The following is a 14,264-nucleotide window of genomic DNA, read 5'->3' as shown; positions in this document are numbered from 1 at the left end:
CTCATCTTGCACGCCGATGTTCAAGTGTCACAGAAAAGTTAAACACCTCAGAGAGAACTGAGGTGCTTGGGTTTTATGTTTTTTTTTCTTGCAGTGAGCTGAGACGCTTCTGGCTGCGGCACGATGAATAAAACATCTTCCGCTGGCCTGCACAGACACACGGAGTGAACTAACCGTTCATTAGATCATACTTCAGTTATCAGGTCCTCGTTGGATTTGTGCTGTTGTATTTTCCTTGTTTTGACAAAACCTCAAAAGCGTCAGGGGAACCGAGGGTTGAAAGCTAATCCGAGTTGCTTCACTTCTGCTTTGTTAAAGCAGAAAGCACAATGAAATCACAGATAACGTATTTGTTTTCATTTCGGCTGGAAGTAGAACAAGCTGTGTTTGGAGTGAAATATTTCAGTAGTAACTGAATTGTTCTTGGTCACATTGCAAAGCCTCTGCAGCCACTCTGCCGTACAGCGGGAAGCACATGCTAACCATTATCGTTATTGCTGTTGAAAACGGATGAAGTCATGTGCCGTGAACTTCTGCACTCGGTCCATATAAGGAGAAAAAGACGTGACTCGTTGTGGAGCCCGACCAGGCTTTCTCACGACGCGGAGCCACAACACTGGATCCGTGGATCCAACGAAGAAAGGGTTTAGTTGTAGATCTCGGACAAATGTTTTAGCCAGAAAAGTTACTTTTCAAATCCTGTGTAGGTAAACAGAAATTCCTTTTTACACTTCAACATCCAAACCTTTCAGTTACAATTACATCAGCGACACATTGCCACAGGAAAACACGTCTGAGCATCAATTAACGACACTGTGCGCAGAGGAGATGCAGATAATTGTGCCAAGAGTCAATTTTAAACTCCCTTTGATTGGATATGTTTTTATATATTCAATTCTCCGTTAGCTGACGACCACCTAGAACTGCAGACCCCACTATTAGAGCCCCTGTGGCAGCAGTCGCCTCTTCCACTGATACAGCTTCCTATGTCTGTCTCTCTTTGTCTTCCCAGAATGCTCAGCGGTTAGGTGGCTCCCAGGTGCCCCAGTCACTCACCACACCGGTGGTCTCCGTGGCAACACCCAGTCTCCTGGCACCCTTCTCCGGCATGCAGACGGCCTACAACACCGGTAAGACGTCGAAGGCAGCCCCACCCCCCCACCCCCCCATCCCCGCCCCCCCGCTCCACCTGCAGAAAGACAGGACATTTCAGCGGCTCAAACCAAATCTGTCTGTTTACATTAGAGGAAGGGAAAAAAAAAAAAAAAGCACGACTTCAACCGGGCCTGAATTTAAACATCATGCCAAATAAAGGATACAGTCCATATTAGGTTATGAAAAATCTTGAGAAAAACTTGAAAACCTTGCAGTGTGATGCCACAAACCACTATGAATATTCACTTTGTTCATTGTGTGAGAGCTTCTGGAATGATTCCACTTCAAAAGGTCTCCATTAATATGGATTAGCCCTGATTAATATTGATGCGCCAGAAAGTTGTATGATGTAAAACAATCTCCCCCCCCCCCCCCCGCCACCCTCGCCCCTCCGTCTCCCTCTCTCTTTTCTTTCTCCCTCTCCATCCCTTAAATCCCAGAGTACCAGCTGACGAGTGCAGATCTCACGGCGCTCCAGACGTTCACACCACCGGGGCTGGTGCCTGGCAACATGGCTGCCTGGCAACAGCAACCGGCAGTCTCCCAGCAACAACAACAACAGCAGCAGCAACAGCAACAGCAGCTGAGCTTGGCGTCGCTCAGTAACTTGGTGTAAGCTCCCTTTTTCTTTCCCATAACAAACTCATAAATTTACCCAGATTTTCCCAATTTCCTGACCTTTGACCTTTTAACAACCGACCAGACCTTTTTTTTTTTTTTTTTTTTTTTTACAACAGCCACACGTGTCAGCTGATTTAATAGAACCGACCATAACACATGCACATAAAACACTGGAAGCACCTCTCCCATACAAAGCCGTAGCATCACCCCAGCTGCGGTTGATTCATCTTTGCGGTGACCTAGATACTCCCCCCGCCCACCCGCTCAGCTCCGAATCCCACTGCAGTCCCACTCCGATTTAGCTCCTGGTAGCGAGGCTAGGCTGCTGGCCATGTTATCCGGCACACGAGATTTAAACCTCTAAAAGGTGGACGCAACCTTTAAAATTAAAAAAAAAAAAAAAAAAGTATTTAGTTCTTCTTATTCTGCCAGCGAATAAATCATTACAAGGATGTGACACAGAACACACACAGGGCAGCCGCAACTCGTTGGTGATCAAACGTGTCCCTGTAGGTGGTCCGTGTACCCTGCAAGTGCAGTTCTGGTTAACTTTGCCAATTTAATTTGTTCTATATTAAAGCAAAAATGAATCCTGCCACTTACAGAGTCTGGACACATCGCTGCACCGCCGGCCCACCCACAGTGCTCTTTCCTCAGGACTACGTTGACCACGACTTCACCGTGACTCCCCTGTTAGTTCTGATATACCTGTTGAACAGCAGACTAGTTTATAATGATAATAATTAGAATGATAGTAATGCGTTTTAAAGGCCAAGTAATAGAAGTTGGAAAGTGTAGAATAAGTATAGGTCTGTGTCTGAAAGCTGAGATTTAAGTACTTATTAGCAAAGTCATTAGATTTAATTGCATTGCATGGTGAAACTTAGGGATATGAATTCAGAAAATTCCCATTACAGCCCTTCTTCAACCGACCAGACATCTAATCAGTAGGAGCAGTAAATACCTGAAAAGTATCTGAATTATGGGTTCTGATCCAAACAAGGGATGCTACTATAGACAACACTCACGCCAGTTTATACAAAACCAAATTCCATTCAATTTGATTTAAATAGCGCCAAATCACAACAGAAGTTATTTCAGGGCACTAAACATCAGTAACGTCATTACAACAGAAGTTTACAACATGATACAAAGGAACCCTTTAACAGAAACAAAAACCTCCAACAGAACCAGGCTCAGACCAAATCATCGTATTATATCTGATCACAGGACATTAAAAACAACTGTTTGTACTGTTTTTTGTATGTCGTCCAGCACCATACAAGGAATCAGATGAATTCATGGAAACGATTCCATAAAAAGGGCGTCTTAACTTCGAAGTAACTAAATCACTTTTGCAAAACACTGTTCAACAAGTGGGTCATTTCTTTCAATCCAGTTTATGTGTTTAACACGACTGTTCCTTGTGATAATTTGTCTCACGTCAGTTTGATGTACTGATTACCAGACCTTTGCTAACATGACCACAGTTTATCAGTGTTTTTGTTACTTTTAAAGTCCTTGTCAGCGAGGACTTGATGCTATTTTGCCGTATAGTTTAAAAATCCTTTAAAAAAAAAAAGTGAATATCTCAAAAATGATTGTCACACCTACAGCATGAAGCTAACCCTTACCTTACCTTACCCGAGCCTTATCAGTCGCTCTCTTGTCTTAGAAATGAAGCTAATAGTCTCTGTGTGACCAGTCTGGCTATGCTAGGCGAAACCTGTGGATGGGGGAGCGGCTTGTAACTGCCTCTTGTTTTGTCCTCCCTCCCCCCCTTTTTCTCCACAGCATGTGGGGTGCAGAGAAACAGAATGCAGAGATGGTTAACTGCATCTCCAATTTTGCTGCTAACCTGAGGTGAATGACATGATAGCGTCTAGTGCTACGCAGCTCTGCCATGCCACATAATCTGTCAAGTTGTTATACTTCTCTCTCACACACACACACACACTGAGCCACGAGCGTATTATAACTCAACAGTGTTTGACCAAAAATAACACCCAATAATTTAGAAGCAGTCACACGACAAACATGATATCAAGTCATCTTTTCTTTCCATTTGTATGTTGGATGTGATGCTTGTCGCTTTGCTGTGTCTCTTTCTCATTCCTCTCAAAAGCAAGTTGTTTTTTTGGGGTTTTTTTTTTTTCCTTTTCCCGGATTACCGGTTTACTCGTGTAATAGTTTTCATGCCACCTAAAGCTTTAGATCTGAAGCTCTTTGGAAGTGTCAAGAACAAAGAGGGAGACGCGGCGGTGTGACAGCAGCAGCACCTTGCTCGGTACTTCGAATGAAAGGAGTCTCTGGGTGCTGCTTCCAGTCCCCCCCACACTAAACCGCCGGCACCGCTGCTGCATTCAAATTTTTACTTCTCAGCCATTTGGCTGTCACTCTCAGCTGACAGACAGACATGAGATTCAACTCCTCAGGTACGTGTAGGCCTGGAATTCCTACAGTAGTGCGACTGAAAGCTAAATTTACATGGCGCTTAGCTGCCAGAGTCAGTTATTTAGAAAGAGCAGCGTTTATTGATTTGCTGTTTGGAATTTGAGGGAGTTTCATAATCAGCTAATAACCTCTAAAACTTTGATCCCATTTTTGGAATACACACTAAATAAAAAAAATTAAAAAAGCATTACACTATCACAGCTGCAAATGAGTCTCAGCATTAAGTTAATTTGAGATTGCACAGCTGCATAGAACCACCATCACTACAATTTATTTTTTTTTTAAACAGAAATGTGTTTAAAAAAAAAAGACACTTGGTATAATTCTAGCTGTCAGCAAAGAGGCTGTTATTTGTTCCTCTGTCTGCCGAGCTGCAAAAAACGTCCATAAAAATATGATAATAGGTTGTTTGTTATTGTATACAACAGCTGCGACTCCGGGGGGGGGTTGAGCATCTTTGAAAACGCGGCATATAGTTAACAGTCACCACCAACTCTCTCTCACACACACACACACACACACACACACACACACACACACACACACACACACACACACACACACACACACACACACACACACACACACACACACACACACACACACACACACACACACACACACACACACACACACCAGAACTCCTCATGTCCCCCTGCAAATGTTAACAAATGGCAGTCCAGATTGTATGAAAATCCTTCTGCAAACAGATCCGTTGGAACCGCTCAGAGACTCTGAAAAAGCAGCCAGCAGTCGTTTTCCCGGAGCGTCAGCTGCAACGATCCGACAACTGTTTCTATACTGAAGGCGACATGGAGTATTTCTCACATCTAGATTATCATTTACTTACTTAGCGCTCATACCGCTGCGAGTAATAACCTCAGAAATCATGTAAAATCGCAATTTCTCAGAGCCCAAAGTGATGTTTTCAAAGAGTTAACAAAAAGCTGCTGGAACCAGTGATTGTTTGGTATTTTTTGTATGGATATATGAAACAAGTATTCCCTCAAGCAATCATTTAATTGTTAACATATTTTAGTAACTTCCTGTACTGCACTGTAGACTGACTATTAATGTATGAATCAGATTGTTACGCCACTGAATTACACATAAACACCACAATTTCAGTTTGCTTGCTGCAAATGCAAATAAATGTAATAAATTAATCACCAATGTAATTCTAAAAGAAAAACATTGCAACTATTCACTGGTTCCATCGTCTCAAATGCGATTGCTGTGTGGTTTTCGGAGGTTTTTTTGCAGTATTGGCGAATGGACAAAACTATTGGACAAAACAAGACATTTGTAAACCTCAGCATGGGCTCTGGAATCTTGTGATCAGCATATAACAATTTTAGGGCCCATATTTTTTAGTAATAGTAATAATTTCCTTCAGAATCCCTGTTGGGCTTTAAGATACATTAAGAACAATAATCGTGATTTTTTTTTTTTTTTTTTTTTTTTCCTGTACAATATCCATTTTCATTCGTTTCCATAACCATGCAGCCCAGATGCTGATCGTGGCAGGGTTTCAGCACGCCGCAGTTTGACACCAGAATCAACACCGGGCAGGTTTACTGTGTTGTGTGTGGGATCATAATAACAGAATCGCTGTCACTGTAAACAAGCGAGCACAACAGAAATGTGGGAAGCTTTCCCAGAGCACCAAACTGTTCTCTACAGCACAACAACAAAAAAACAAAACAAAAACTACGCCGTCCTAGGACAGCATGGGCAAACACGAGGGCCCTTCTGCAGCCCAGACTGCTCCGCTTTGTTGTTGATTTCATCGCAGCGCGGCCTCACAGCGAGCAAACAAGCCCTTCCCAATCAAATGGTGATTGACGGCTTGGCCGCGAGCCTCGCCTTCGCTGTCGTCCACACTTTTGCTCGCCTCGGGCTCGGCGAGGAAATTATTTCTGTCATCTTACTTTCTCCCATCCCCCGTTTTTAATCATCCTTCTTTTTTTTAACCACTTCCGTCTTTCCGCTTATTTCCTGCTCTTTTTTTTTCTTTTTTTTTTTTGGAGGGGTTAGGAGGGGGGTGGGGGGTGTCGGGCTCGGTTAATTCGGCGTCCACCTGTTGACTCTCATCTTCCCCCTGACTCCCCAATCTAAATGTTAATGTCACGGCTGCACCCTGAGGAGCGTCTCTGCAGAGCCTCGGCTTCCAGCTTTGTTTGTGTGTTTATGTGGGGAAGCGCTCGCCGGGTCTTTGCAGGACGTGCTGTCATTGTTTGTTTCCTCGCTGAGTCGACGTGTTATCAGCAGACACGGCCTCCATTTGGGACACTTTCGCAGGAAATGAGCAGAGCCACTTTTAGGGATGCTGTTTGCTGATGCGCAAGTGTTGTTTTGTCCACTTGATCCATCCATGTCCTGTACATCGCTACAAATCTGTCAGTGTGGCGCTTACAGAATGGATACAAATGTTTTATTTGTGTTTCTAGTACTTATTTCACTGTTTTCTTGTCCCCCCTCTTCCCCCCCAAAAAAACAAAAAAAAAACACACTTTGTCCTTTTCTGTCTGTCTTTAAAAAAAAAAAAAAAAAAAAAAAAAAATGTAAATCTTGAAGAGACAAACATTTACAGACAGTTTGCTCAACACTTTGCTGAACTACTTACAAGACATGCAGTTCGTCAGCAGGACACAGTGCACACAATATCAGAGGCTGATCAGTACAACCTCTCAGTGAAATCAGTGTTTTCCACACTGCAGGTTAGAAATCACAGCGGCTACATTGGTCCAATCCCATTTCCCATCCCGTGGCCCTATCCCTCATATAGGAGGGCCCTCTACTGGCTAGTGGCCCTTCAGAACAGAGCTAGTAACCACTCGTTGCGTCAACAGTAGCTGCGAGTTCATTATGACTAAGTTTGCAATTCTCCGAAATTTTATAATTACATTTATGGACATATACAGCGTGATGACAAAATAGTGTATCGCAGAGAATCTGTTATTTTTGCTTAGAAACAAGACTCCATTCAATCTGTTTGAACCAGAAATAGCTTCATTATCCCCAAAACAGCACTTTCAGATTCCAAAAATCTACTTTAAAAAAAAATCTTTAAACTTTTCATGTTATGTTGCTTCAGTTTGTAAAACATTCTTCTGCCACTCTGTTTGGAGTCGGCTTCTCAAAGCACTTCAATTTGGACGGCCAGTTTAAGGGTTAGATGAGCATTATCCCTCCAGCCCTTCGAAAGAAACGGGACCCCCGACCGTACACGGGCCAAGTGGAAGGGCCAAGAGGGGGGATTGAGATTGGGCCATTATATTTCCATCTACCTGTAAAATAAGGTGTAGTCTGTTTATTCACCCATGGCACTGATTATAGGATGGTCACAGGTTAGCTTGTTAAAATGCAAAATGACTTAACATGCAGCTTTTCCTACAGGCGGTACCAAGCTCATTTTTGGGCATCAGATGGCCCCAACCCAATGGATTTTAATAAACATACCATTTTAGGTCTTCAAAGGCCAGAACATCAGACCAAAACAAAGATAAATATTTGTCCAGTCATGGCTGTCACTATAAATTCTGTATTCTGCAAATCATATTTCACATAAATTCCTCCCAAATTCACCAGTCAAACAGCAGTTACACCAGCAAATGTGAGCAGGTCAGAGGTCAAAAAGTCTCTAATGGCCTGTCTGAAACACACCAGACAATTTGTGGTATTATTCCTTTAATGACTAACCCGCACAGCAGATTCCCACCAGCTTGATCCCATCATGAGAAAAGTCAACTATTTCCAGTTTGTTGGAGCCGAGTGTATAAATGTGTTGGATGTGTTTGACTATCAAATTTGTGTCAGCGCAGGCTTTAACACATCCCGCAGCTCTGCCTCTAACAACATCTCAGCGTGACTGAAGCAGCTGTTGAGCCTTTTGTTATTGTTGTTTTGTTTTTTTCTAGTAACCATGTCTGGACTGACCACGACTGGCCTCCGTCTCACTGTTTCCTTGCTGTTTTAGCTTCTTTTCTTTTCTTTTTTTTTTAACTTGCTTGTCTCTTTTTTTCCACCTCCCTCCACAGCTTGGCCTCTCAGTCCAACTTGCTCTTTGGCAGGGAGGAGGGCCTCTGCTGGTACTGTACTCTTTACACTTCAGCCGCACAGCTACAGCTCGCTGATTTCCCAAAATATTTGCGGCGCGGAGGAACCTCAGCGCAGAAACTTAAAACTGGAAAGTTGCTGCTGAAATACGTGATTTTGATTATGTAACAACAACAACAAAAAAGAAAAGATTAAACGTGAACGATCCCTTCGGAGCAATTTGGCCACAACAGCAGTGATTAGTTGGGAGAAACAACAAATCAAAGACGGACAGAAAATGTATCAGTGTTAAGCTATTGGAGTGCTAAGCTAAGCTAAATAATGCTGACCAGTCTTTTTCCTTTCTTTATTTAAATTTGAAACACCTAACCCTCCCTCTGTGAGCAGTTTTCATACATTGCAACTCATTTACATGATTCTATTTTTAAGTTGTACACACTTATTTTATTTGGATGATGGTACTATTTTTGCAGCTAATCTAAACTTTTCATATCAGTCACTGAAAATATGACTGCTACTGTCTACGTGTGAGTGGATAACCACAAAATTAAAACAAGTTTAAAAGAGTTACTTCTGCAGTTACCCTCTAAAAACCATTGATTTAGTATGACATCTAGCTTCTGTAAAGTTAAACTCAAAAGAGACAGATTTAAAACCAAAAGAAGAGTCCAAAACTCTTCATTAACTATGCACCACAGTTTGTAACGTAGCTATTCTGTTAAGCTTAAATAGCATCATGTTTAATTTCTCAGTATTGAAAAAGTTCTCCCAGAGGACATGACACAGCTGTTTGTATAGGATAAGTAAGACTTTTAAACACCCAACAATACAAATAGAGTACTCATTTAAGAAAGTCTTCCAACAGTTAACTATCATTTGTCAGATCTAGCAATAAGCTGTTCATTATAAGACACTGTTGTAGGAAATGACAGCCTGCAGTAAAACAGTCTGATTTGAATTCAGGTGACGAAGGACTATTTTGCGTTCCTCCTTTATAATAAAAGCAAAGCATTTTGGGAAACTCGGCTGCAGCTCGCTACGCCGTACTGTAACCAAGTGTCTGCTTCTGGCTGTGCTCGCTGTGTTGTTAGTGCTCGCAGGGTAGCCTGCCGCTCTCGCCTTCATCACTGTCACCGGCCCGCTGACTCGGCCTTTTTCACTCGCCGTAGCAGCGGCACCCCCCGTGGCACCGCCATCCATCTACCTGCGCCGGGCCGGGGCCGCGACGCGTAGGTTTGATGAAGTGGGTACGGCAAGAGACGGAGCGAGCCTCGCTGCCACCGGGGGGATTTGTGTTTGTGTGTGAGAGCGCAGGAGGGAAGCAGCATTTGTATGTAAGGCGGCAAGAGTGCACAACTTTAAGTGTGTGTGTGTGTGTGTGTGTGTGTGTGTGTGTGTGTGTGTGTGTGTGTGTGTGTGTGTGTGTGTGCGCGCATACGTGTCTGAGCGGGAGAAGGACAGCGGTCCCATTTTAGTGCCACAGACCCAGGATCGCCTGGAGGAGTGCAATCTTACTGTAAATTCCCGTCTCAGTCTGCCACTAATTGAGGGAACATTAGAGATACAGGGCTGCAGATGGCTCATGATATGACATATTAGAACACACCCGAGGGGCGAAATGCAGTAATTGGGAGCTTGAAATTCAGATCTATAGTGTCAAGCATGGGTGGGTGGGGGGGGGGGGGAGAGAGAGAGAGAGAGAGAGAGAGAGAGAGGGAGGAAGAAATAGAACAAGCCCAATCCGAAAAATCATGTCGACACCGTCAAAGGAGCGAGCCGCAGTGCAGCGTCAACAGCCGGTGTCAGCCTCGGTGACAGGTTCGACTCAGCCTCCAGCCAGTACAGGAGAGGGAGGAGGGTGGAGGGTGGAGGAGGTGTTGACGGCAGAGTGCGAGGGCGGCTGATCAAAGAGTTGTGGCAGGTAGAAGCGCAGACGGTGACGCGGACGAAAGCTTTTTGGCACACGAGTCTTGTCCCGAGCGTCTTCGGTCACGGAGGCAGAAATGATCTTTAGAGCAGCGCAATCAAACCGCTGGAGTGTCTTCTTCTTCAGGCCGTGTTCGTCACACTTGCGAACATGTGTCAGTGGTGTAACTGGGTGCGCATCTCGTCCTAATCAGGAAACGTCGGTTGGAAAAATGTGTTAACTACATTCATCGAGAGAGCAGCAGAGAAGATTTTCGCTTGTTCGCCTTCATTAACTTGACGCCAATTAAGTGTGCCGTCGACCCAGGAAGACCCGAGATTGATTAGGTAGTACCACACTTTAACCATAAGGTGTCAGTAGCGGCTCGTCTGACCTGCGATACACGTTTACGTAGGGGAATCGGGACGTAAAGAGAGGACCGTCGGAGGTACGACGTAACCGCAGTGGCAAAATAAACTTCTGAAGTGAGTTTGAAAGCGTATTTCCTGATGGGCTGACGAACGCAGCGGCCAGCGGACACGGGGGGGTGCGCAGGAGCTTCGGCGGGATGCTTTCAGGCCCAGTGTCGAGTGGAGGTCGTCCGTGTTGTGGCAGCTTTCGGAGCCCAAAACACAATTATAGCCGTTATGCACATAAAACAGTCCAAAAAAAAAAAAAATAGACTTGAAGCACTCTGCTAAAGCAGGAGAAGTTAAACTCTCATTAATCTCATTGAAGTAACTGCTTTAATTCTGTGGGGTTTTTTTTTTCCCTGTTAAACGAATCGAGCCGCTGTTTGCACTTTTTCATTTGTTTTGACAACTTCCCGTTGTTCTAAAAATCCTTTTACCGGGTAATTTCCCATCTGATAAATCTTAAAACTTGTGATTTTTTTTTTTTTTTTTTTCTCTGTCGCTCAAACTGGATTGTAGTAACCTTTAACCGAGCTCGCGCCGTCGTATTTTCCCGACTGCTTTTAAAAGGCAGGGCTGTTCCTCGGTCGGCAGGTGAGAGGTGTGAAATAGCGTGTTGATCGCGGCGGTGATGGGTCGAGACCGCAGTCGGCCGGAAAAGACAAAGAGTCACAAAGAAAGGTGGAGAGTCGCATCCGACGACCGGTTCGCGGAGCGATCCTCTGGAAGAGTCGCCTTCTGTCACTGTGAAACCCGCGTGGCCTCAACGCCGAGTGAGCCTGTCGCCAGGGAGACAGCAATCTCAACCGACTGTCTGAAAGAAGACCCCGAAAAAGCCCAACGCGCAAGAATGTTTCGGCTGCATGGCTTACGGACTGTGCTTTCATGTGGCCTCGGATGTCGTCGTAATCTGTCCCGTGTGTCTCTGATCTCCGTGTGCTGAAGTCCACCCATGCCTACGTTTGCCGAGTTTATAGCATTGCCTGGTGTCTTGGGTCTTTGTCTTTTTCAATGGCGAGCTTTTCCAGTGTATGTTTATCTCAGTATTGTAATGTGTTCATTTGACAGCGACCATCCGTTGAATTTTTTTTTTTTTTTTTTACAGTACTGGCTAAACTTTGTGTTTCATCCCCCCCCCCATCTCCCTCCCCCGCAAATTTTTGTCTAATCAAGATCTGCTCCCGTGTAGTGTAGCGGTGTTGTGCAGGTCGTTTTTTTGTTGTTGTTGTTGTTGTTGTTTTGTTTTTCCGGTTACGTAGCGTCGTAACTCTTCTTGTTGTTTTTCTCTCCTCTTCCATCTCTCGCTTCGTCTCTGCAGGCCGGTGGGTCCCCTGACTCAGGGCGCCGCACTGACGGTCAACACCAACCCCAACATCAACATCAAGTCCGAGCCCGTCTCACCAAACCGAGACCGAAGCACTCCCAGCTCCATCGGCGGCGCCTGTGGCGGCGGAGGGGGCCAGGGTCAGGTCCAGGGACAAGGCCTGGTGTCGGTGGCCTACCCCGGGACCCTGCGCCTGGAGGTCGGGGGCCAAGGTCGCTCGCCCGTCGACAGCCTCAGCAGCAACGGCAGCTCGTACGAGGGCAGCGACCGGGACGACGGCACCCACGGTCGAGGCGGGGGCCCGGACTTCCACCACCAGGCCGGCGCCGGAGCCCAGCAGCCCACCATGGTCCTCCTGCGGCCCTCTTCGGCGGAGCCCCAGGAACAGGACGGGACCAACGTCAAGAGGATGAGATTGGATACGTGGGTCACATAAAGAGATGGAGGTGGAAGAGAGGGATGGACAGATGGAGGATGGAGATGTGTACTTGTGGCTTGTGTACATGCCCCCACCGGCCCCGACGCCCCCGATCTATCCCCCTTGCATACACACACACACGCGTAATAATATATACCCTCCATCGACCCAGTAAGCTACTGTCCACACAGGAAACGTTGACCACACACACACACACACACACACACACACACACGAGCATGCTAACACACTCTCATGTCGCACGTGTGGACACCGACGCTCACTTGTATTGCAACGTGCATTCACATTTGAACTCTGATGTATTCTCACTCACACACACACACACACACACACACAAACAAACGGGTCGAGCCACCAAACCAGGGATTATTTGTCAAAATATCGTTGGACTTTATTCAGCTGTATTTGAATAGGATTGTGTGGAGTGCGTTTGTAATCGGGCCACAGTGGCGAGTAAAACCCTAAATTTGGCCACACGGACTCGTACCTGACATGTTGACGGCCGCTGGCAGAACAAACTGGTTTCCCAGCATGCCCTGCATTCGGTTAGCGGCTGGTGGTATGCTCCCACATTCGTATCCTTACTGTCTGTTTATCCACAGTAGTTTTCTTTTTTTTTTCTTTTTTTTTTTCGGTTGGTTAAACAGTACGTATGGAAAACAGTGCTACCAAATGAGTCCGCGTCATTGTACACATCTGCCCGTCCGCGGTTGTATTGCTATCGCTCTAGATTTGTGTTTCTTTTCTAAGAGCCTGGGCGGTTTTGCTGATTTTGAAGCGTGGAGTTTTCGTCCTTCTGTCTTTTGACTGTTGACGTTTTAGAGTTTGGATTCGTTTTTCGGTTTTGAATATGAAGACACTAAAAAAAAAATTTAAAAAAAAAATTTAAAAAAAAAACTTGCCTCCCTTTCCCGGGCCGAGCCGGCGGCTACGTGCGTCGACAGGCCGGCACTTTCGGGCCCCCCCCACCGTACAAGAACGACGGACCGCCGCGGGTCTTTATTTAATCAGAACCACGCAGACTTAGCTGTAAAAACGAGGATGACGATTCGTTGCCGAGGTAAAAGACTGCTTTTCTTTGAATCAGGGACGAGCTGCAGCAGCTCCGCGACACGTGACGCAGATCCTCCTCGTTATGTCCACATCGTGTCAACTGCAGATGCTGAGAAAAGTGTGTGTGTTTGGTGTGTGTGTGTGTGTGTGTGTGTGTGTGTGTATGTGTGTATACGGGTTTGTTACCTCAACTGGTCTCTTCTTTTTTCTTTTTTTTTTTTTTTTTTTTTTAACAAAGTGATTTGGACAATTGTCATTTCTCAATTTCACACACCTGCAATGCACACAGCTGAAATTATTTTTGTGAAGCAACTCATGTTTTGAATAGATAGCTGATGTTCAAAGTGGGAGGAGGGGAAAAGGGGCGGGAGGGGGGGGAGGAGGGGAGGGTACCATGTATATAAGCAATCTGTAACCTTTGTGGCTTTTGTGTGACAGGGATAAGGTGTTTTTTTTGTTTTTTTTTTGAAGGTTGAAAATAGATCATATACAAGTATATATATTTAAACAGCTTCAGGCAGTAGCAAGGGCAGCTCTGCATCTGGGGCGAGAGACTTCAACAGACGACAGGGATTGTATATATAAACTATATATTCGGCAGGATATCCCTAAACGAAACAGAAAACGAGCAAACATTGATTCTCAGTGGATTGGTCTCTTTTTTTTTTTGTATTATTATTATTATTATTATTATTTATGCGTGTATATAAAGTGTAATATGGACGAGCCAAGAGAGGGTGCTGTAGAGGCAGAAAGGGAAGACGTAGCCGTGGCGACTCGGACTGTTTAGAGTGGGCAATGGTTAGGACTCTTGTCACTGATGGAGCGCACTTTACCTTA

The 14,264-nt window shown here is 45.1% G+C and overlaps 1 protein-coding gene across 10 annotated transcripts in view; it reads left to right on the top strand.

Annotated features, from left to right (window-relative positions):
• The window catches only part of mef2d (myocyte enhancer factor 2d), a 102,988-nt gene extending 89,334 nt beyond the window's left edge, over positions 1 to 13,654 (top strand). For 5 of the 10 annotated variants that reach the window (XM_069719899.1, XM_069719897.1, XM_069719895.1 and 2 more), the window contains 5 exons: positions 1,013 to 1,130; positions 1,596 to 1,767; positions 3,571 to 3,639; positions 8,271 to 8,321; positions 11,927 to 13,654. In XM_069719899.1, coding sequence (XP_069576000.1) covers positions 1,013 to 1,130; positions 1,596 to 1,767; positions 3,571 to 3,639; positions 8,271 to 8,321; positions 11,927 to 12,368 — 852 coding nt within the window. In that variant the 3' untranslated portion in view covers positions 12,369 to 13,654. The remainder of the gene's footprint in view (positions 1 to 1,012; positions 1,131 to 1,595; positions 1,768 to 3,570; positions 3,640 to 8,270; positions 8,322 to 11,926) is intronic. The other 5 variants (XM_069719902.1, XM_069719904.1, XM_069719903.1 and 2 more) reach the window with 3 other exon arrangements.
• The last annotated feature ends 610 nt before the right edge of the window (positions 13,655 to 14,264 follow it).

The sequence above is a fragment of the Brachyistius frenatus genome, unplaced genomic scaffold, assembly GCF_029030835.1.
Source record: "Brachyistius frenatus isolate BFR_SWC_R1_liver_20210118 unplaced genomic scaffold, ASM2903083v1 Contig_227, whole genome shotgun sequence".
NCBI lineage: Eukaryota > Metazoa > Chordata > Actinopteri > Embiotocidae > Brachyistius > Brachyistius frenatus.
Note: the sequence above shows the minus strand (reverse complement) of the source record. Positions and strands in the feature narration are given on the sequence as shown.